This window comes from Anarhichas minor, unplaced genomic scaffold, assembly GCF_050575085.1.
Source record: "Anarhichas minor isolate MPS153535 unplaced genomic scaffold, ASM5057508v1 ptg000014l, whole genome shotgun sequence".
Classification (NCBI taxonomy): domain Eukaryota; kingdom Metazoa; phylum Chordata; class Actinopteri; order Perciformes; family Anarhichadidae; genus Anarhichas; species Anarhichas minor.
The window spans coordinates 5505001-5525496 of record NW_027466460.1 but is presented as its reverse complement, the minus strand read 5'-3'; the positions used below and the strand labels follow the sequence as shown (position 1 = coordinate 5525496).

Sequence of the window (20496 nt, the reverse complement as noted above, 5' to 3'; positions counted from 1 at the left end):
GGATATTTTTTGACACATCACTCCTGAACAAAAAAGAACAAAAGATAAGAAAAGGGGAATTGCACTATGTTCAGACAGCCCTGCTTTTGCCCAAACTGTGTGTTTCTGGAGTCCCATATCCACCATAAAACCGGCCTGTCAGACAGAGTTTACTCAGCCAGGTCGAGACAAAAGTCATAAAGCAGTCCAGTCAAAACGAGAGGCTTCTAGTGACATCTGCTGACTGAATTATAGAAGTCAACTTATTAGCCAACAATCTGAATGAGATCCATGCTGATGTGGTTTAACTGGAACGACAACACACTGTACACTGACCTTAAGAGCAACCAAGGAATCAAATAAAGTTTGAGTCATGAAACCTCAGTAGGCTTACGGGTCAGTTTGACAAACTGGAATTTGAATCTAAATGTGTTTTTATTGTTTTGGCTGTAACTGGAAAGAGTGATGCCCACAAATAGAGAAAGAATACAAGATACATGTAGATCATTTTAGCCTTACACCAAAATGGAACGAATCAGAATAAAGTCAAATGAAATGTTACACACAGGTGTATCATTCACACTGGATGTTTTGCATTTTAGGTCAGCACATCGGATGGTGAAATAGCTTGTAATTTTTTTCACGTTATTCTGTGGAAATCCTGAAGATGGTGCTGTTGAAACAAACTTGATAAACAGAGGGCAGCCAGCGGTTTTGACTGACTGCTCGACATGTTTTACTAATCTAATTTATAGAACTATTCCACGCCTTTACAATATATTGTCACATTGATGAGAATTTCAAAAATAATGTTGCAGTCTGAAAACACGCGGCGAAAAAGGGCTTCATGTCCACAAAATAACAATAACTTGCTACCTTTTGCTGTGACTTATTCCGAACCAAAATAGCAAGTCTGAGCATGCGCACTGCATCGGTTCTATGGGGACGGGGAGGACATCACGGAAAAAACGTAGCAGCAGCAGCAGCACCACAAACCCCACGCCGAGATTTCGCCTCTCCGCAGCGCTAAAAGTGCGCGACGAAAGCGGCCCACGGCTATGCCCGGTGCGGCGTTAAAGTGCGGGACGTCCACTTGACAGGCCTGGGTGAGGTCTGAGCCGTTACCGGGAGGGAAAATACATTTATTCGTATGGGAGCAGCATGCGGGAAATGGTTGGAGGTTGCTGCGTGTGTTCAGACGAGCGAGGCTGGGCAGAGAACCCTCTGGTTTACTGTGATGGACACGGCTGCAGCGTCGCCGTTCACCAAGGTAACGTTAGCCGCCGATGGAGCGCAATTACTGGGTAGCTGTGGCGGCTGGAGGCAGCCAGAGGTGCTGGTAGGTCGCTAGGTTTCTTAGTAGGTCCATCGCTGTCTACGTGCGTGTGGTGTGTGTGGGAGGGGTAGGTAGGCGTGCTGTTTGTTGTTTCCTCTCCGCACACATGATTAAACACACAGGGCCAAGCAGCAGAGTGTGACACCGAGTCTGGATGGCGCCTTGATGGCACTTCAGGTCCGTGTACGTACGTGCGTGCGTGTCTGGCCCGGTTTGGATTCACGACACACTGCGAGAGGCGTGTTTTTGCGACAAAAACAGCCCCGGCGAGGCCCGCCGGTTTGGACATTATGTTGCCTTGTGTCCACTTGCTTTGTTGCTTTTTTATGGAGACAAAACAAGTGTAGCAGTTTTAACTTCTAGGATCATGTTTCTGAGCAGAAATCAGCCCTGCCACTGATTGTTGGACCAACTCTGGGAGGCTGCTGTAGATTTATGCCTGGCGGACTTTCCTCATCTGCAGGTTGATTTTTTGAAGTAGAGATGACTTTGTTCCTGTAAAGGCAACGAAAGTGCTATAACATGTAATAAAGAAAGATTAGTTAGAAGCTGACACAGCAAGCTGAGTTGAGAGCTGTCTTCATAGGGTCAATTTATTTCATATTCAATCTTAAATTGAAGTTCCAACTGGATACATTTCTTCTTTCAAATATTACCTGACCAAGGTGCCAGCAGCACTTAACGGTACTGACACAACAACACAATATAAGAGATGTGTGTAAAGTACGTTGCGGTAGAAAATGGAATGTATCGAAATAGTACCATGAACTTGTCCTGTGTGTGTGTGTGTGTTTCCATCCCAGCATGTTATGGCATTGTCCAGGTGCCCACCGGTCCGTGGTTCTGTCGGAAGTGTGAATCACAGGAGAGGGCGGCACGCGTGGTGAGTATGACAACACACACGACATGTCACGCAGCACACCCATCTGTTCCTGCTTCACCCGTTAGGATCGATGCCACGCTCACTACAAGCTCTGCTCTCTCCTGTCCTGCCTCAGAGGTGTGAGCTGTGTCCCCACAAAGATGGTGCCCTCAAGAGGACAGACAGCGGAGGTAAATCTCACTCTCCTGCCGTTTCTCTGAGTGCACTGAACATATTTCCACTTCATTCTTAAGAAACCTTATCGTGTCATTGAGCCACTGCCAATCTCTCCGTCAGGCTGGGCACACGTTGTGTGCGCGCTCTACATCCCGGAGGTTCAGTTTGCCAACGTCCTCACCATGGAGCCCATCATCCTGCAGTACGTCCCGCATGACAGATACATCAAGGTACTGACACACACACACACACACACACACACACACACACACTCTGTTGACTGGATAAAACCTGTAACACATTGTGAAGTGAACAGGTTTTAGTCTACAGGACTTCCTCGTGGTGTGGCGCCCTGTCTCGAAACTTATATTAAGGATATACAGAAAGGTGTTTGTATTTCTGGACAGCCAGAGAATGGTGTCCACATGTCATCTGTTTTTTTTTTTCCTGCTGGAGCGGCTGAAACACGCATAAAAACATCCTTTAGCAGAGATGACAAGCATCTATGACCGGGTATCGAACATCGATACTTTCCAACCAAACGAGGTTTGTTTTGAAAAAATCAGCACCAAATTGCACCAAATGATTGGTCCGATTCATATTTGCTCTACCTGTTCTCTCTTGAAGTTTATTTAGGCAATGTTCTCATACAGATGTTTGATTATTATAATGTTGTATCTTATTTTCCTCAGTGATATTTCTGTTGAACATTTGTTTTAGAAGTAAGGTTTTGGAAAACGTAAAGTCTTGTTATCTGAACTCAAACTTGGTCGTAGAGCAATTCAAATAAACCTTTCTTCACTTAGAGTGGAAATAGACAACTTTTCAAATGGGAATAGCTAGCGGGGAAAACAAAAGTGCTCTACTCTTCCTGCTTTTGTTGACACAGTTCCTTTGTGCCCTGAATCGAGCCTTTATTTTTCCAGAGAGAATTGCGTCGTGAAACCAAGGATTATGGAAACTAATCTAAACGCAGATGTTGTCTTTATTCTATAGCTATCTAAATCGTCATTTATTTCATAATGATGAATTAAATAAAAAAGCTTTGTCTAAACCATGTCTATTGCCATTTTCAAGTTCAGTTGGAAATGGAACTGAAAATATCAGCTTTGGAGTCAGTCCCTGAAAAACAGAGAAACAGAGCAGTGCCTTTGTTTTAGGAAACACTTTTTTCTGCAGTGTCAGAAATCCCACAGAGAGAAATCCATCATAAAAGAAGAAAGCATTAGCAGTTTCTCCACCAATGACAGTAGCTACAACAAACGCAGCTTTAAGTCATCCGGGAAACGGCACAACTCTTATTTCTCCTTTAACCGGAAAATAAATGTTTTCCTCCACCACATCACCATCTCTCCACCTACATGCTCCGTACAAACCCACAGCCGAATGTGGCAAGGTCGCTTCTGCTCTCTGGAGGTTGTTAAAAGTCATTCTGGGAAACGTGGGAGATTTTCATCTTAAAGGGACAGTTCACCTGAAAATCAAAAATACATATTCTTCCTCTTACCTGTGTTGCTGTTTATCAATCTAGAATGTTTTGATCTTGAGTTGTCTAGTTTTGGAGGTATTGGCCTTCGAGATTTCTGCCTTCTCTCCAATAAAATGGGACTAGATGGCACTCGGCTTGTGGAGCTTAAAGCGGCAAAAAGATACATTTGAAAAACTTGAATTGATTATTAAAAAACAGTTAGTAAAAATAATCATTAGTTAAGTAGTACAGACCGTCATGAATTGATGGTATCTGACAAAGAAGCATCTCCAGGTCTAATCATGTAATGTGTGTGTTTGTAAAACAAATGAACAATGATTTCACTCTGCAGACTGACAGACAAAATCCAAAGATAGCCGGACCTCACACAGAGTCCTAACATGCAGAGTAAAACCACATATGGACAAAAGACTGAACATATCCTTCATCATACATGCAGTCATGCTTAGATATTCAGAAGGGCTACTGAAATATTCTGCTAATGTGTATTTATTTCACTTTTTAAAGCAAACTGTTAAACCACAAACGAGTTTAAGACCATTATCATACATCTGCTGTCTTGTAACTTTATCCATTTGTACCTTTTATTTATTGTCTGTTTAGCCTTTGGCAGACTGTGTTTAGCAGAAGTAGTGAGCGCTGGTGTATCCAGCATGCATCAGAGCAGGCCTTTTCAAAGCAATGCACATTACAAATATATCAATATTTGACGCATGTACTCATTATTCTTAGCAGCCAGTGGCTGACGTGCTGTGTGTATGTAATGTGAGTGTGTCTGTGTGCATGCCTGCATATAAATGTACACATGTGAGTGTTTGAGTGCCTGGTTTCATATTACTGTGTCAGCTACAGTAAATTGCATGCAGCTTTCCCTGTCGGAGCCATTCATCCAGATTTTGCTGCCTGCATTCCTAGACAGCGTTACAATGGACAGGGAAAACTTGAGAAGCCGCTCTTCCTTTAACACGCTTGGTGTAGTTGGTGTCTCCGGCCTTTCATTACATAGACGACATCCTCCGAGGGGAACAGGGAGCAGAGTAAGGATGCCGGGAGTAGAGGAAGACAGAGGAAAGGGAAGAGAAAGGGGCAAAACAGAGAGGGCTGAAGCAAAAAAGGTAAAGAGCCCGCTGTTCCTTTGTCCTGCACCTGTTGCTAGGCCTCTTCTGCCCCCCCACCAGCAGTCTGCCCCGCTCACTGGGGACAAGCTGAGGAAGAAGTACAAAAGGGGTGTGTGTGTGTGTGTGTGTGTGTGTGTGTGTGTGTGTGTGTGTGTGTGTGTGCGTGCATGCGTTTGTCTGCTTGTGTGTGTGATCACATGTGTATGCTTGCATGTATTTTGTGTGCACATTAACATGTCAGTGAAGACTGATGCTGCTGTCATGCTGGAGGCAAGGATTCCAGCCTTGAGCTCTAAAATGAATAATTTCCAAAATCTTGGCTTCGCATGATTGACATTTGTTTTGTTTTTCTTTTGCTGCATCGATGCAAGTTCCCCGCAGTTTATCATGAAACCATTTTACACCAATTGTATTCAAACTAGAAGGAAATGATGGAGGAAATTTTTTGATTTTAGTACCATCCTGATGCAAAACTAAAAGCTCTGTTTTGAAAACAAATGCACAACAAGCCACGAGCTCTTCCGTGTCAGCTTTTTTTTCAGTCAACATTCCCAAACATCTGGTTAACAGTTTTGCTGTACAAAGCTGGAAGCACTGAGCAAACTGCGTTCTGTTGGAAAGCTCCATCTGTTGTCTTGACAAGCAAAACGTCCTAATCTTTTACAGTAGAGCTGCCTCTGGACTCAAAGTAAGGACAATTCAACTTTGTGGAATTCACAATGGTTCTCTTGAATAGCCAAATAACATGAATGAATGAGCATTACTCAGCTTTCCACATGAATCTGCATTTTTGTTTTTTGAAATGGCAAGGGCTTTGTGTGCACTTAGTTCATCTACAGGGCAATGTAGCACCTGTTAATAATACTAATAACTGATATGTCTCTGTTCCCTCTTCTCCCATTCTCTCCATTTGGCCTCTTCACCAGACCTGTTATATCTGTGAGGACCACGGGAGAGAGAGCAAGGCGGCCTGCGGAGCCTGCATGACCTGCAACAGACAGGGCTGCAGACAAGCTTTCCATGTCACCTGGTGAGTCTTAAAGGGATAGTTAAGTGTATTACCTACAGTAGATGACGGTCCGTATACTCCCAGTTTTGAAAAACAGACACGAGCACGGAAGCAAAGTAATGTACTGGTGCGTATTTCAAATTTCACCAAAGTTGCACAATAACAAAAACTACGATCAAGGCGTAATCTGATTTTAGATGCACATGATTGATTTTACTTGTTGACTGATGCAATTAGTTGTGAAACAGCCCCAGAATGAATGGCCTGCTGCCGTCCACAGTTGGCCTCAGAATGCTGATATGTGTTTCCCTTAGCTGTATTTGTTTGCACTACTTTTCCCACTCTACCACCCTATCTCCTTACATTTCTATTTCTTTGCTTTGTGCCTTAATTATTATTATTATATATATTATAATGTGTAAGCTGCAGCTAATTCCTATCACAATGCAGAAGTTGAAAACTCAAGCCTAAAATCAATCCTGGAATATTGTACAGCGCAGATTTCTGTGTGCCGAGATCTGACATTTGATCCATCCTGTCTTGATCAAAAGCTCTCAGGTGACTCAGGTGTGTGTCTGTGTGTGCTCTCCTGTTTCCTCTCCTGTCTGACCCTGTGACACCCTGCGTTCAGTGCTCAGATGGCAGGTCTGCTGTGCGAGGAGGAAGGCCCAGAAGCTGACAACGTGAAGTATTGCGGCTACTGCAAGCACCACTACAACAAAATGGTAAGATGGACAACAGTCTAAATGCTGCAAACTAATATCATCGCACAACACATCGCATAAATCAAGAAATGAAAGAGTTATTGACATTTTAACAATTATTGATGAAAATGGTATCAGCTACAAACATCAGAGATAAAAGTCCTTGTCCAAAATCCCCTCTTAAATGCACTGTGAAGTGTTAACTCTGCCAGTTAACAGTAAACATAACTGCTAAACTTTTTATTACCTCCGCCTCAAACGAGTAGTTTATTTGTATGATTGAGTCTCAGCAGCCTAATAATCAAATTGAGCTGGCATCTTTAGTTTAGTTGTGTTGATTTCATCCATGCTTGATGACGTTTTTGTGGCTCTGGCATAGGGATGGGAATAGAGAACCGGTTCCAAATTGTCCGACCCATCGGAATAGTATGCCTCCGAGGTTATCAATTTATTGATTTATTTTGACTTTACAGTTGCGCATTGCAAAAGCTCATGCAACATGGCGTCAAACTTGCAGTGTGTCACATTAATTCGGCTACCTAGACGTACGCCCTCCACCGTTTCATAATGACCTGAACATATTTGTACAATTAGTCCGCGCACTCTGCCCGGGGATTCAACTTGGCGGGTCAGGGACGGCCGCTCAGAGTTGGAGGATACCCTTGTGCGCCACGACCGGCTCTATTTCAGCTTGAAAAGGCCCGGTGTGAAGGACGCCCTGCAGCTTTTAGGTTTTATTTGTTGTTGAGACCATGCTTACTTTTTCCTTTTGGATTTTACAGCAGAAGAAGTTACGTTCCAGTGAAAATACAAGTAGCTCCTTCAGTCATCTTCGGGGGCGCTCAAGTTCTCCACCACTAGACAAACATCATCACCACAGACAGAGGAAGGTAAGCGCTAGTGTTGATGGGTGTAACTGTAAGGGCCAAGTGTGCTAATTACCAAAGGTTGCATTGAATATCTGGTTTACACATTCTTTGACCAGTAAGCTTCTAATGTAAATTATAACTTTCAACAATTTTACAGAGGTGAAGTTCTTGTCTGTCTGCTTGTGTTAGAGTAACAATATCGTTTAAGAACTATTGCTGTTCATTATTTTTTTTAACAGTTTTGTGGCACTACTTTAAAAAAATAACTCCTCGTAGGATCTTAACATACCTTAGCCCTGTGGATTTATGTCTGTTCAGAGTCATAAGGACAAGATTCGGCAAAAAGAGCGCCACAAAAAGTCCTCTGACAGCCTGGGCTCTTCAGTGACGACCAGCAGTATAGAAAAGGTATGAAAAGCCAACCCACAGGATGACTTGTGACATGCTGGGCACTTTGACAAGTAGTCGAGCTAATCTAGTTATAACCTGTATGTTTTGGTAAAGATATCCTCCAGTCACCACAGCAGCAAGGACAGTGAAGGAAAGTCCAAGAAGCTGAGCTCACACAGTCACGGTCATCGCAGTAAGAAGACGGGAAGCACTGGCAAGAGCTGCTCCTCCTCCTCCTGCTCCTCCAGTCCATTCAACACAGGTACAATGTGCAGAATGAAAGAGGAGACAGAGTGAAATGTTGACATAAAGTCTAAGTATAGCAGTTGTATTTGAATTTGATTATCACTTTGTGTTTCTATTGGAGGTGGCTCACTGTCTTCCGCTCCGGATTTCCATTCGTTTTCATCATCCTCGCGCCTGGAGCGTGAACAGGACCAAGGGGCCGACGACCACCACAGTGGTGAGGAGCGTAAGGAGCGCCACAGGAGGCCAGCAGTCCAGGAGGAGGAGGAGGAGAACGAAGAGGACGATGAAAAGGACAAGGACAAAGATGAGGAGGACGACAGCAAATACCACAAGCCACCAGCTTTGACTCCTGCTGATGGCCCACTGGCAGGGTCACAGGGTCACGACAGGTCGGAGGGCAACTCGAGCCCTTTCGAGAACAAGGTCACTATTTCCACCTTTGGGTCCATCATGCGCATCACCTCTTCGTCGGGGCTGGGCAGCAGTAGCAAGATCCGGAAGATCTCCTCCTCCGGGGACTACAAGCCCTCCAAGAGCCTCTGTAAGCCGTCTCAACTGAGCACGCCGCCCATCCTGGAGGAGGCGGCCCAGGAGGACAAAGCCACGCCTCCACCGCTGCCCAGAGAGAGGCGGCACCGCGGCAACAAGAAGAGCAGCCACGGTCCAGGGCGGCCACGGGGCAGCAAGAACCGAGAGAGGAGGGAAGAGGAGCACCACCACCACCATCACCGCGCAGTGCCGCCTCCTCCAGCCTTAACCTCCTCGCTATACACGAACCCATCTTCCATCCCTCACCCCGCCTTCCCCTCCACGCTGCCTCCCACAGCCATCTCTTCTTTCTCCTCCACGCTGCCTCTCACAGCCATCTCTTCTTTCTCCTCCACGCTGCCTCCCACAGCCATCTCTTCTTTCTCCTCCTCTTCCTCCTCCTCCTCTGCCGGCGTTTTTTCCACAAGCCGTGGCAACTCTCTGCTCAACTCTGGTGAGTCTAAGTGAGTGGGTGTGTGTGGTAGCTCTCTAGCTTCCTGTGTGTGAGAGTGAGTGAGTGAGTGTGTGTAAAAAAAAAAATCACTTTGTTGTCTTCATTTGCAGCTTGCTTTTAAAGTGGTGAAATGTTTCCATTTCACATGTGCTATGTCAGCGCCACCGTAGCAGCTTATCTGTATATCAGAACCTCAGAGTGTATTATAATAAGCCATCGGATACTGTTAAAGTACATGCTACTGTTTCCATACACAGGGTTTTAAAATTCGGAATATTGCCCTAGATAGTGTTTTTTGTGTGTGCTCAGCTGCACATATCTCTGAGTGCTAGATTTCCTACCCTACTTACAGATTGATTCTCTCGTGTGCACGAATGCTCGGCTGCCATGTGTTGTTGTCTTTTGGGGGTCTTCCAACTTCTGAGATGAAATTATTAATAAATATCTTTTTTCTTTTATCTCTCCCATCCCTCAGGTATCTACTCCAGTCTAAAGGACCCTCTTGCACTGGGCGGGGGTGTCTGCAGTACCCCTCTCTCCCTGGGTGGAGGGGTGTGTAACACCTCCTTGTCCCTGGGAGGGGGCATGTGTAGCACCCCTCTCTCCTCAGGACTTCTTACTTCCCACGTGTCCTCACTCTCACTTCCGTCAGTCAACGCTGTCTCAAACACACAGGTACTTCAGAGAGTCAGCATTCGGGGTCACACGGGGAACTGTTTAGTAAACTTGTTATCAGTACCACTGCATAGCTGCCATGCGTGGTGTTTATATGTGTGTCTGGGACGATATCTACTTGTTGTGTTATTGTTAGTACGACATCATTATAGAGGTGAAACTATGAGTCAACAAATAATTTCGCTGATCGGCAGAAAAATAATCTTCAACTACTTTGACAATTGATAATCATCATTTAGTCATTTTTCAAGCCAAAAAAACAAACTGCTTTTCTTTGTCATATATGTCAGTGAAGTAAATCTCTTAAGGGTTTGGACAATCAGTTGGATAAATTAAGCAACATCTCCTTAGGCTCTGGGAAATTAAAATGCACATTTTTTACAGTTGTCTGACTTTCTTTCTTTATTATTTGATTATTATTATGAATTATTTCTTCCCGTAGACAAAACAATTGAATATATCAAGACATTTTATTTTCTTACTCCTTTGTGTGCCTGCTGTTCTTATTTGACCTTTTCTTTTTTTCACCTGTAGTGTATCAGTCGTATAAAGAGATTTATTTTTCGGCCAGATGTTGACGTTCACTGTCTCGTAGGTCCATCCAGGTTCCAGCACCAGCTATAGCCTGACCTCCACTCAGCCATTCTCCAGCTGTCTCTCCGCAGCCCTGACGCTGCCACCACTACTGACCCAAGCCCAGTCCTCATTGCCAGGTGAGCGGGAAATCAGGGTTCAGAGATCAACATGATTTATTTGCATTTGTTGAGAAACTGAAGCTAGTTTTAGATTAGCTTCCTTTAAAAAATGCCTCTTCTGACACATATATTCCTACCTTTGTCAGGATCCGGCATGCATAAAATCTCTTCAATTTGTACCACCTTTCATTAAATAGAAGTAAAGTTCACAACTCTTTGTCCTAATTTTCAGAGTCCGACCTCGACGACTGTCGCTTCCCGTGTCAGGGGAACTCACCAAGAGAGAGTCTTTCTTCACAGTATGTCTCATTTCATCTTTATTGGTATTTTGAATGCTAAGTCAACAATTTGAAATCCTTACTGAAAATGTGTGAGCGAGTAGTAAAACACGTCTCTTTGATACATCAAAGGAAACATCATTTGGAAAAAGTTTCCCTGTACTGTAGCCTGTTGTCAGATCAGTTTCTATTTCTGTAACCACTAACAGGAAAAGGAGGCAAATAGCAGCATTAGAAAGAAATAGTAACCACAGCCACAGGGTTTTGCTGGTAGTTTCCCAGCTTTGCTGCAGCGATGACTTCTTATTTCTTTCTGACTCCTTGTTGGGTTTCTTCTCCTCCTCCACACGTAGGTCTCCTATGAGCTGTCTTCCTCTTCTGTTTGACCAGAGGGACGGGTTGAGTGCAGGAGTCAGAGCCCGTCCCGAGAACGTCCCTCCAGCCAGCTCCCACATTGAGCTCCTGCTGGAGAAACACGGCAATGGAGAGATGGGAGTTAACAGTGAGTGACATGGACCAGTGGTTACCACGTGGTTCCAAGACAAAACTCTAAAAATGATTTGGTTATTTTGCCTAAATTACGGGGTACTTTCATCTTGTCAGGTCTCTTGATGATTTGAATTATTAAACAATGTTGTTTAAATGTTGTTTAATTCAGTTTAGTGGTCACACTGAACTAGACATGGTAAAAAAAACAAAAATAGCATTTATAATCTGGACAAGATTCTGTTTACCTGCTCTCACTGTGCAGTTCTGTCTGTGCGAACATGACCTGGTACTATTTAGTAGGGCCGAATAGTTTGAAGCTTCATTCATAACGAAATCAACATTCGAATGCTGCGCAGTTTGTTTGATAGTTTTGTTTATTGCATGTCTATTCATTCTGTTTAAAACCGGTATTTCAGCACAGTTGCAGATAAAGATTAGTCTACTCTAATATTAGTATTCAGGGTTCCCGCGAATCCTTTTAAAACATCTAAAAAAGGCCTCAAATTCATTAATCTAAAAATAAGGCCTTAATTGGTATTAAAATATCTTAAATAAATCTTTCAAAAATACTAAGACTTCGGAAGTATGATTTTATTAATTCCTTTTTTCTGACATTTCAAAATCTCAAACCAATTGGTAACATCAATTTTTTACTTAATTTACAGATTGCCTCTCGTATTAATGTCACACAGATCAAGAAAGCGTAACAATAAACATTTTTGTAATTGTGCAGTTGGTCTTAAATTTATTTCGGAGTTGCATGAAATAGTCTTAGAAAGTCTTAAATCTAACTTGCATTCAGCTGTGGGAACCCTGAGTCTTTTACCATTAGTAGATTTACATTCCAGTGCTGTGTGTTAGTGATGCGCTGACTTTCTATCACGTGTTTAGGCAGGCGGTTGACAAAGTAACGTTCTGAGTAAGTTATTAATAACTTAGAGAGGTGGAAGGTGGACGACTGCACGCAGCTGTCTCCTCCCCTCTCTCTGTCTCTCTCTGCTCAGTCCACACCACAGACTGTATCTCACTTTACACATACGGTCTTTGAGCCGCACCTACATTCTTTGTGTTGACCACACTGCTGAGCCATATATTCATTTAAGAAAGTCAATTTCATAAGAAATGACCTAAATGATTTAAACCAATTTAACCACGCCATTCAAATTGAGGATTTTGTTTGACTTTTTTTCTTTCTTTCTTTTTTTTATGCCTCTGCGCCGGCAACAAACGTGGCCTGAGGCATCATGCTTTGGGGTTGTCTGTCTTTCCTTCCAGACGTACATGCATATGTCAGTCCAGTCCGTTCAAATTTGGCACAAATGTCCACTTGGACTCAAGGATGAACTAGTAAGAATATGGAGGTTAAAGGTCACTGTGACGTCACAAAACAAGTTTTTGGCCATAACTCAAGAATGTATATGCTAATTATGAGAATTTCACACAAATGTCTAAAATTATTGAAATTTTGGGCAGACATGGATGAAGTTTGCATGGATGTTGACTTGTTTGACTGGATGGCGGAGGCATGCAGCCGCGAGGAGGTGATTCTAGTTTTTAATTCTATGACGCCAGACATTCCAAGCTTCTTTAGAAAACCTCAAGAGACGCTTTGAATGTAAAAACATAATGACATTCGGTACAGCCCTACTACTGATGATGAATGTGCCTGTAGACGCTGTTGGGGACAGACAATAGCACAGCAAGAGATGGCATGCTGTGACATGCCAGCTCTAACAGCTTTGTTTCTCATCTTCCTTAACTACTTCCTGTTGTGCTCTCTCCTCAACCTGGCTGCTCACTGACTCTTGCTCAGACTCACTTTTTCTCTGGGGACATCATCTGCTGACCCTTGCTTTTTTAAAATCTATTTTCGCTCTGTTTGGTTTCTCTACCCAGTGATGTCACACTGTTTCCGTTTTCCCTCATACTTCTTTTACTTTTCCTTTTCTTTTCTACCGTTATCTTTCTGTTTCACCACTGTTGCCTCTCCCGAGCTCTGACTTGGACCCTTCTTTCCTCCCCATCCCTCGTAACATCTCTTAACTATGTACATTTGTATGCATCTTAGCCTCCCATCCTCTGTAAAAGGAAAAGCCCTGCAGTCTGCACCTAAATATATTTCTCTGTACCCCAGGGAGAGTTCACTTTCGATTAACGAGTGTTAACTGCTCTTCCACTCTGCAGAAATGAGAGAGAAGTGTGTTTGTTCTCCCAGTCTGTGATGCAGGGTACGCTGCACTGATAGCTCCATAGAAAATCAATTACGAAAGCATTTAGAGGATGGGGTTGAATTCCTAGTTCAGACCTGATGGCACTGCTGTGAAGTAACACTAGGTCTAAGAGCAAGTCCAGGAACCACCAGTTAATGTCAGCACTTTCTATTCCAGGTTGAAGTGTAATTTCTGTAAATTGTACATCTTTGGCAATAGTTTATAGAAAAATGTGGTGGAGTTACAAATCTTTGTTTCAGAACTATTTTATCTAAGTTAAACATGTAGGATTTTCTCAAATAGTATTTCAAAATTAACTCCAATAGCAGCAACTGTAAGCGTATAATAATGGTATTGCATTGAAACTGCCAACCTTTTGAAACTGCCAACCTTTTAAAGCCCTCATATACCTGTAGTCCACCATTATAACTAGGTCTTTCTACATATTCTTCTTGATTAGACCCCTAAGCCAGAAAAAGACAATCTTTTTTTTCAACCTGTTAAGGTGGGACATCTTAGGACTCCATTACATCAGGGGTCATCAACTACATTTGTCTAAGGGCCAGACACAGTGGGGATGGGACTGTAAAATATATCATATGCATTTATTTAGCCTATTGATTAATGTTATCTTCATTAGCCCATATCAGTGTAAACAGACTCCTAAAAAACCTGGGAAATCCATAATGATAACTAGATACTTAACTAGAAAATACTCTCAAACCTTCGCCAAGGAGGCAGACCACTGAGGACTGATGGTTCAAATCTGTAATTGGGACAAAACAATAAATGAAACAGGATGTTAAATAAGAGCTACGAGTTAGTTGCCATCCTTGCATGAAGATAAGGCGGCGCCTGCATTCCATTTATAATATATATTAGCTTCACATATCCGAGGCCACTGTTACTCAGTGCACAACCAACGAAGCACGCACTGCTTTGTGAGTGAGGTAGGCTGGACTCCTGCATCGGGTTGTGTAGGCTCCTTGCTAATAATACGCTGACAGATGGATTTTTATGTCTTTAGTAGGGTCTTACGCACATATTTGGGGTTGGTAAATCTTCCTAGTATTATGATTTCTTTCTCAATTGTTTACGGTTGCTTCAATATACAAAGAGGAACGCATTCTTTTCCATCAATATTCTGCGGGCCGAATGAGTAGGCCTACGAAATAAACACTAGTTTCTAGTGAGCAATAAATTGACATGTCAGACACTTACCAATCATCATTTGTAGGGCTGTCCCCTCTTTGGGATAGATATTTCCCCATGCATTAGATTGTTTAACCGTAACTAATTTATCCTGATACATTAATGGGAATATTATAAAATCAGTTCTGGGTAGTCTGCTTATTGACTTTAACAACATACTTTCAATAGACAGATACTGACTCATTTAGAATTGTTAACACATTTACAGAAAAAGAAATAGTCCCGTATTTTATGTTAATTACCAATTACTTTGACCTCCTGGAAAAAGCTGAATGTATTCAGTGGATTTTTCATAATAAATAATATTCCAGTGATCACAACTGGTTAAAATCTTTTATACAATACATTTCAGAATACATTAGTGTCAATATGATTCATAGATGCAAGTATAGATGAGTAAGTAAACATCCTGCTCTGTCCTGCTGGCTGGCATCATCCATCATTCAGTTGGATTTTTTTTTAAACTGTGACAGCTCAAAATTATGAGCACAGCATCTCACACTTGGTATATAGTGGTCTTCCCATGCACGTTGTAGTCCAACTCATTTGGATATTTCAAATAATGGAGGCGGACCTCCACTGACATGCGGTTTCTGTATGATGACACGTCTGTCCTCCCTGCTTCTTGTAGTTGTGGAGATACTCCAGTCGCTCCACTCCCTGCAGCAGGAGAACCAGCGCCTCCAGGACCAGATCCTCAGCCTGACGGCAAAGAAAGATCGGCTGCAGCTGCTCAACACGGATCTGGCCGTGTCTTTCCCTCCACACTTTCACTCCGCCCATGGCCCCATGCACACCTCTGCCCAGATCAACTTCCTGTCATCCTCCCAAGGTCAGATTCTTTATCTCCTCTACCCACTTTCATATCAAAACCTTAGGACACACACTATTACTATGATGTCAGGTAGTACACTCTACCATTCTCCTTCCTCCCCTCAAAACAGTCACCTGTATGTAGCATTTTTAAACATCACTGTATTAAGGCCGGAGGGTGTGACAAATATACGACGCAAAATACTCTCCCCTGAATATTTCGCATCAAAACTATTCATACCGGCAGCAATGCAAATTTGCAATGGTTGTTCAATAAAATGTCCAGACACTAATGGTGGCTCATGAGTTGATGAAAAGAGACGGCAGCAGGATGATAGGCTAACGATGTAATTGTGTCGTTGTGCTATTGGATAAAGGAGACCAGCTCATCAGAACAGCTGATATCATGATTGACAGCCCCAAACAATGACAGCAAGGCAATTATGAGTGAGCATGCGTGAGAGGAGTGAATGGCAGATGTATGAGAAGTAAACTTTCCTTCCACTGACACAACAACTGACTGTTAACTTCTGCACTGGAAATCGGCACGTTTTCTGATTTTGATAACTAAAGTAATGTCCCGCAATCCCGTAAATCAATGCAGCAGATTTCCCATGAAATCATGCCTGGCAGCACAAAAATAACACATGTTGTAAAATGCAGTGTAGAGGACACAGAAACTATTCAAATAAAAGATGTTGTGATTATTTGTTGATGTGGAAATGTGATATGTAAGGAATTTAAACATCAATTAAAAAAGCAATTTGTAGTTTTCACCCTGTCTTTGTGCCTCTCTTTTCCTTAGACCCCCTGAGCACCAATAAGAGTCCCCTGTCCAAAAGCTGCTTCCTGAATGACACCTCCTTTGTTACCTCGTCTGAGGTGAGAACCTGTAGACCCTTTCTTACCTTGAACACACCATACAAAACTGTACTGAATAGTTCCAAGCCTCAATCATAACATTGGCATTTCAATTTTAAATCCACATTTGAATGCTACTCAGCTTTTTTTTGCATGTCTATTTATTCTGTTTAGATCTGGCATTTCTGCACAGTTGAAAATAAAGACCAGGCTACACTAATATTATTAGTATTATACTGTTTAGATGTTTAAATTAGATTCCAGTTGTGGCTGCGTTGTTTCTGACTTGTGTGATCCAAATATTTCCAATACATACAGAGTGCTGTAAAAATACATTTAAAAAAGATAAATGTAATAATTTCCAAAATTCACATGTTTTTATCGAACAAAATACGAAAATCCATATTTGTTGGCATTTAGCCTTTCATAAACAATGCTCTCCTTCTTGATGCACACAAAGGGAGGCACGCACCTGTATTAACGGGACAATCTAGCAGATCGCTAAGAGCGCCATAAATTATATTTTCATAACCACAATAACACAAACACTATTGTTTTCCTTCAATAACGTCATAAGATAGGACGTCAGATATTCAAAGCTTCATTTGAAAACCGCAATAGGCAACGGCACTGAATTCACATCAAAAGCAAAAGCTCAGAGCTAAATTGCTACAACGCTTTTTCATGTGTTTGTTTCAGGAGCTCCACTCTGGCAGTCCGTCCCGCAGTAGCTCCTCCCTCTCCTTCCAAAGTACTCCTCCTCCTCAGCAGAGCCCCGCCTCCTTCGGCCAGCCCCTGCTGAACGGCCTGAGTCGAGGTTTGAGCGATGGCTTGGGGCCCATCGGTCAGGCTGTCAGCTCCTCTTTGCCCATGGTGGGCGGGTTCATGTCGTCAGGAAGTCCTCAGCTGAATATGAACGGCGTGCTGGGCAGTCTGAACGGTGTGATCCAGTCTTCTGTGCAGAACGCCTCTCAGCCCACACTCCCCGCTTTGCGCCCCCAGCCTCCACCGCTCAACCCCCAGGCACTGGCACAGGGCTTTCAGCTGCCCAAGAGTGTGAGCCCGTATGTACCAAGTCTGTCTTTAAATCAGCCGAGGGAGAAATCCACTTTGAAATCCATTCTTGTTTTGTTTTAAGGCGTTGACATTATGTCTAGGATAAGTAATGTAAGTGTTTGGACTGATCAGTGTTGCATCGTGTGGTGTGTAATGTGGCCGTGTGTCGTTGCTTGTGTTTCAGGTCTTCTCTCCTGACAGAGCAGCAGAAGCAGCTTCTTCTCGAGCAGCAGCAGCAGCAGCAACAGCAGCAGCTCCAGCAGTTCCTCACCTCACAGAACTTCACTCCTGTAATGATTCACACTTTGTCATATTCTCACCAGTTTTTTTCACAATGTACATTTTCTCATAGAATCTCCAAGACAATGGCCGTAGGCAGATTTTGTTACTTTTGGACAGAGGCTAGCGGTTTCCTCCTCTTTGCAGTCGTTTTGCTAAGCTAAGCGAACTGTATGCTGGCTCTAGCTTCATATTTAATATACAGACTTGAGAGCAATACTGATCTTCTCATCTAACAATCAGCAATAAGTGTATTTCCCAAAATGTCAAACTATTCCTTTTAATGAAAGTAAATTTAAACTGTGTCCGAATCAACCCAATTTGTTTGAATAATTAACCAGAATTAGGAGTATTCTGTCTATATACAAAAGTAGTGCTCCTTCTTATTTCTTCTTACTTCCTCTCATTAGTCTTTAGACAAAATGTATAGTCAAACATGTGATACTAATGATAAGAAGCACAATGCTTAAATATTAACTATACAAAAGGGTAAGATGTCACATATTGTCAATTCATAGAAATTACATTTTAGGATTAATATTGGTGTAACAGTGTCTCCAGTAGTTCGAGGCCAACTAGCTGCTGATGTTATGAGTCACTGCGTGACTCCTTTTGAACAACAGGAAACTAGCCACCATGAGTCTTCCTATTTGACTTGCAAACTGGTAAAAGTCTGGTAGAGTTTGGAGCCAATCAGACACTGTGGACATGTGGTAAACATAAAACTGCTTCTTTCTTTGGTGGCTGGTGTTTTAGGGTTTATTTGAGATCATGTTCTGGTACATTCAAGACACCAGTGAACTGGACTTTTCTACTTTTCACGATACAAGTGTTGCACATGAAAAACGTATGTGGATGACCCAATGAAAGTTGCACTTGTTCAGCAGCTTTGGACCAGTTTTTGTAGGTTTTGTAACATTTTGGGGAGATGAAACACTTTAAATGCTGCTTTTTAGTAAACAAGATTACTGAAGCTTACAGATGGATTAATGTTAATGTTAAAACCTTTCCCAGGGTTCCTGAATGTCCCATAAACTGTCTGTTTTCTCCACCTACATCCACCAGGAGCAGCAGGCGATGGTGTGCCAGATGCTGCAGCAGCAGAGACAGAGGGAGCTGCAGCGCCTCACGCTGACGGGAGCACTCACCTCCACCCCAAACTCACCCATGATCACCCAGTCACCCAACCTGCTGTCCTCAGCTACAGCCTCACCACTACAGGGAGGCAGCCTCTTTGGCCTGCAGGACAATGCACTTCACAAGCCTGGGGTGAGTAGTACTGCAGGACCTCTAATTGTGATCCAATTATATAAACGTTTTTGAAATTGAAGAACCATTGTGTGATTGTACTTTCAGGCTGCAGGGGAGAAAGGTGGAGACAAGACTGGGTGACGTTTCTTGATTTCACAGGAGCAGCTCAAATGAAGATATGGGGCATCACAGTCCGCTTGAAGAACCAAGGTCAACTTACATGACTTCTGAACGTGTTTCCTTCTCTGTCATCTTTATCTTCCACCCTCTTTTATGAATGTAGTACAGGATGGACTTAAACGTCAAGGTGAAGTTTTTCGTGTTTTGAAATTCTTTATATCAGAGGTTCTTCTCATAGGTTTTTTTGTGTAGGCAGCTTTCAGAGAGCATGAATACAGTGGTCTCTTCTTAAATTGCACTAATTTGTTAACTAGACCAATGGGGCTGCTTATGAAGGCAGAGCCAGAGTTCCTGCTCATCCCTGCAGGTGCTGTGGAGGCTTTTGGGTTGAAGTGTGAACTCGAGGTCAGAGCACCTCTTTCCTGACTTCTCAAGCACTGACCGTTCATGGTTTCCCACTGTGGCTTGAGCCAGAGTTTCCATTCTGTCCGTGAGAATCACAGACGTCTGGCACTTCTTGCAACCTCCACTGTCTTCCTTGATATTGTGTCTTCCCTTTGTGTTCACCCCACCCAAATCTTCATCCAGATCTTCCATATGTTGCAGCCTCTCGCAGGCACTTATTATGTAAAGGATACATTTACTGTCATTTCTGATGTATGGTTAGTGGCATTTCAACATTAAGCTAGTTATTACCTCAGATGTTTCTGCCACCCATTTTCCATTGTTCAAATTTTGTGCTGAGTCATTGCCGCAATAGCCTTCACTGGATATAAATGCCCACCAAAAATCTTGATGTTAACTCAAAGGTTACCCATGTAAATGTAAAAATGGCACTAAGCCCACGTGTCCAAAATGGCGCTATGGTCCACTAGAGACTGGCCTCAACAATAACGTTGAGTACCAGATTTTATTCAAAACCACCTAAAGATTTTTATATCTTCCCAGTTGCTATCGAGATTAAGCAGACAAAACCAAACATTTGGAAATTGTAAGTAAGAAATGACTTGTTTTTCTTTCGTAAACAAGTGTGCACTTTGCATGTTAGTAGCTAACAAAGCAAATTAGCCATCAACACAGTACCTTTATGAAGGACGCTCGGTACTTACTAGGCCACCAGGGACTGACAGGTTTTTGATTTATGTGAATATTTTGCACTCCTCCTCCTGAAGTGTCAGTTTTTATGTTACTTCCATACATATATATTCCTTTCATGTTCACCAACTAGTTGTTCTTTTAGCAATACTGGATAGATAATGCCTTAATGATGCTAGATTTACAGAGAAAACCATGAGCCCAAAGGCTTATACTCTCTTGTCGTCTTTCTTCTATAGTGTTTTTTTATCTTGGGGTACAAGGAGAGGTATATTAGCACACTGAAAGCACTCTTCCT

General features: G+C 42.7%; 1 protein-coding gene across 2 annotated transcripts in view; it reads left to right on the top strand.

Moving 5' to 3' along the window:
• The first annotated feature begins 925 nt into the window (after nucleotides 1-925).
• Nucleotides 926-20496, top strand: part of LOC142949512 (protein AF-17-like) — a 20954-nt gene continuing 1383 nt past the window's right edge. Inside the window, exons 1-20 of one of the 2 annotated variants that reach the window (XM_076091196.1) lie at nucleotides 926-1249; nucleotides 2119-2198; nucleotides 2314-2368; nucleotides 2475-2584; nucleotides 5888-5991; nucleotides 6602-6695; nucleotides 7457-7564; nucleotides 7862-7951; nucleotides 8048-8195; nucleotides 8301-9164; nucleotides 9640-9839; nucleotides 10435-10552; nucleotides 10767-10833; nucleotides 11166-11314; nucleotides 15355-15555; nucleotides 16342-16418; nucleotides 17097-17461; nucleotides 17638-17743; nucleotides 18798-19001; nucleotides 19089-20496. The exon at nucleotides 19089-20496 is cut by the window's right edge and continues 1383 nt beyond it. In XM_076091196.1, coding sequence (XP_075947311.1) covers nucleotides 1141-1249; nucleotides 2119-2198; nucleotides 2314-2368; nucleotides 2475-2584; nucleotides 5888-5991; nucleotides 6602-6695; nucleotides 7457-7564; nucleotides 7862-7951; nucleotides 8048-8195; nucleotides 8301-9164; nucleotides 9640-9839; nucleotides 10435-10552; nucleotides 10767-10833; nucleotides 11166-11314; nucleotides 15355-15555; nucleotides 16342-16418; nucleotides 17097-17461; nucleotides 17638-17743; nucleotides 18798-19001; nucleotides 19089-19124 — 3285 coding nt within the window. In that variant the 5' untranslated portion in view covers nucleotides 926-1140 and the 3' untranslated portion in view covers nucleotides 19125-20496. Of the gene's footprint in view, nucleotides 1250-2118; nucleotides 2199-2313; nucleotides 2369-2474; nucleotides 2585-5887; nucleotides 5992-6601; nucleotides 6696-7456; nucleotides 7565-7837; nucleotides 7952-8047; nucleotides 8196-8300; nucleotides 9165-9639; nucleotides 9840-10434; nucleotides 10553-10766; nucleotides 10834-11165; nucleotides 11315-15354; nucleotides 15556-16341; nucleotides 16419-17096; nucleotides 17462-17637; nucleotides 17744-18797; nucleotides 19002-19088 lie in introns of both variants that reach the window. The other variant, XM_076091195.1, reaches the window with a different exon arrangement.